The sequence below is a fragment of the Salvelinus sp. IW2-2015 genome, linkage group LG20, assembly GCF_002910315.2.
Source record: "Salvelinus sp. IW2-2015 linkage group LG20, ASM291031v2, whole genome shotgun sequence".
Classification (NCBI taxonomy): Eukaryota; Metazoa; Chordata; class Actinopteri; order Salmoniformes; family Salmonidae; genus Salvelinus; species Salvelinus sp. IW2-2015.
The window spans coordinates 68,005,993-68,008,892 of record NC_036860.1 but is presented as its reverse complement, the minus strand read 5'-3'; the positions used below and the strand labels follow the sequence as shown (position 1 = coordinate 68,008,892).

The following is a 2,900-nucleotide window of genomic DNA, read 5'->3' as shown; positions in this document are numbered from 1 at the left end:
GAGTCATGCAATAGAATCCGTCGCCAATGCCTTGAAGTTTGGAAGACTTAGTGTACAATGTTCATGTGTCTGTATGTTACATTGACAATGGTTAATATGGATTTGAGCACAATTCCCACAGCAGAGAAAAAACATTGATAGTGTTAAGGGGGAAACTAGAAAGTTGAGTGAAGTGCTGTCTCGTGTGTGCTGATATTTATCAGTGCGGCAGTCTGGGGAGCAGCATGCCTGCTTACAGCTTGGAGGGAGCATTGGTAATGGTCAGCAAGGGGAAACAAAATGAGGACCAAGCAGCAGGTGAAGTTTTCCCTTTAAATAATTTGCTCTAGAACACCATCTCCCACAAAGCTTAGCTAAACCATCATGTGACCCTTCAACCTGGCCACATGCCAACCAGCCATCTTAAAAAACTCTTAAATGACACAGCAATCTATGAATAGTACATCTCAAAACAATTGTTTTTATTAGATGTTACTGTAGACCAAAAAGGACTGTCAAACATTATTTATTATTCATCCTCACAGGCGTCCCCAGAGTCTGCCCCCACCTCCTCATAGTCCTTCTCCAGAGCAGCCATATCCTCTCTGGCCTCAGAGAACTCCCCCTCCTCCATGCCCTCACCYACATACCAGTGCACRAAGGCTCTCTTGGCATACATCAGGTCAAACTTGTGGTCCAGACGACTCCAAGCCTCAGCGATGGCTGTGGTATTACTCAGCATACACACAGCCCTCTGGACCTTGGCCTGGTCTCCTCCAGGAACCACCGTAGGGGGCTGGTAGTTGATACCCACCTTGAACCCAGTGGGACACCAATCCACAAACTSGATGYTGCGCCGGGTCTTGATGCTGGCGATGGCGGCGTTGACGTCTTTGGGAACCACGTCGCCACGGTACAGCAAGCAGCAGGCCATGTACTTGCCGCGTCTGGGATCACACTTCACCATCTGGTTAGCCGGCTCAAAGCAGGCGTTGGTGATCTCAGGGACAGAGAGCTGCTCGTGGTAGGCCTTTTCTGCTGAGATGATGGGAGCGTAGGTGACCAGGGGAAAGTGGATACGRGGGTAAGGCACAAGGTTGGTCTGGAACTCTGTCAGGTCTACRTTGAGAGCTCCATCGAAGCGCAGRGAGGCTGTGATGGAAGAGACAATCTGRGCGATGAGGCGGTTCAGGTTGGTGTAAGATGGCCGCTCCACTCCCAGGTTACGCTTGCAGATGTCAAAGATGGCCTCGTTGTCCACCATGAAAGAGCAGTCAGAGTGCTCCAGGGTGGTGTGGGTGGTCAGGATAGAGTTGTAGGGCTCCACCACCGCTGTGGACACCTGGGGAGCAGGGTAAACTGAGAACTCTAGTTTAGACTTCTTGCCGTAATCCACAGACAGGCATTCCATCAACAGGGCCCCAAAGCCAGAGCCGGTCCCGCCTCCAAAACTATGGAAGATGAGGAACCCTTGTAGTCCAGTGCATTGGTCAGCCTGAAGACAGAAGACATGGGATCATTAGTAATTCACCCAATGTTGGAACTTTGAGATTTTAAACTAAACATTCAGCAGTAGAACAATCTTAATTTGTGTGGTTATGATAGTTGAGCCAAGCTAACCAGTCAATGGGTATATCAATATAAATGATCTAAAATGGATGGTAAACAGCAGTGGCCCTTTAAACTTTCAGCAGCAGCTCACCATTTTRCGCATCCTGTCCATGACAGAGTCCACAATCTCCTTGCCGATGGTGTAATGGCCACGAGCGTAGTTATTGGCAGCGTCTTCCTTGCCACTGATGAGTTGTTCAGGGTGATACAGCTGACGGTAGTGGCCGTTCCTGATCTCATCTACAACAAAATCAATGACATACATATGAACACAATATAAAGGCCTGTCTCTTATACACATCTAGATGTGTATAAGAGACAGACATAGAACAGCATCAAATGCTACTCTGAATCATTACAAAATGCATACCATGAATTGTTTGCAATTTGGGGCAGACAGAGCCTGCTCCCAGATCAGTTTGTGCAGTCTTAACTCTTTAAGGTCATTCAATGACAATGAACATAGGAGTAAGCAAAATCACAAAACAGATCTGAGACCAGGTTAAGGCAGACCACCACTATACGTGCAACTTGCACTTCCTCACCAATGACCGTAGGCTCCAGATCTAAGAAGATGGCCCTGGGAACATATTTCCCAGCCCCAGTCTCACTGAAGAAAGTGCCAAACGATGAGTCAGTCAATTGAGGAGCAGTGTTCTCGTGGATGGTCCCATCTGGCTGGAAACCATGCTCCAAACAATATAACTCCCAGCATGCATTGCCCATCTGGACTCCTGCTTGGCCAATGTGGACAGAAATGCACTCCCTCTGTCAAGAAAAACACTCCTTAGGCCACCAATAATCATTTTGAAAAGTCAGAGAGAATGGTGTGAACTGCTATCAAGTTATGAGGGATTGTGAGCCCAGTCACTGTGGAGAGCAGAAATCATACTCCACCAATGAGCAGTCCCAATACAGCACACAAGCTGGGAGGAGAAGGAACATTGACTGCCAACAAGACCATTTTGATCCAACGTACAATTCCAAAGAAAAACCCAATCAACTATTGAAAAAGTACTTACCATTTTTTTGGCAGTCGTGGAATAGGTGTCTTTTTTGAGGAGTTAATTAAAGCTGTTAAACAGTTTCGCACATAGTTAATGTAAGTCACAAGAGGGTTTACCTGCATTTCCCACATCAACTTAACCTACACACTCACCTTTGAACACATTCAATGGCAAGTTCTCTCATGTGCTCAGTTTATATAGCATCAGGTATAGTAGGTGTGGCTTTCAATTGACCTTTGAAAGGGGAAGTGTCTGTTTTATAACGATCTCGGCCTAGTAGTTTTCAAATCATTCTAAAATGTA

At 46.5% G+C, this 2,900-nt stretch overlaps 1 protein-coding gene across 1 annotated transcript; it reads right to left on the bottom strand.

Annotated features, from left to right (window-relative positions):
- Positions 1 to 437: 437 nt before the first annotated feature.
- Positions 438 to 2,697, bottom strand: LOC111981636 (tubulin alpha chain-like). Its single transcript, XM_024013014.3, has 4 exons — positions 2,613 to 2,697; positions 2,136 to 2,358; positions 1,682 to 1,830; positions 438 to 1,474 (listed from the first exon to the last, which is right to left on the bottom strand). Exons 1-4 carry the CDS (start codon positions 2,613 to 2,615, stop codon positions 509 to 511), a joined length of 1,341 nt encoding a protein of 446 aa, XP_023868782.1. The 5' UTR covers positions 2,616 to 2,697; the 3' UTR covers positions 438 to 508.
- Positions 2,698 to 2,900: the final 203 nt, after the last annotated feature.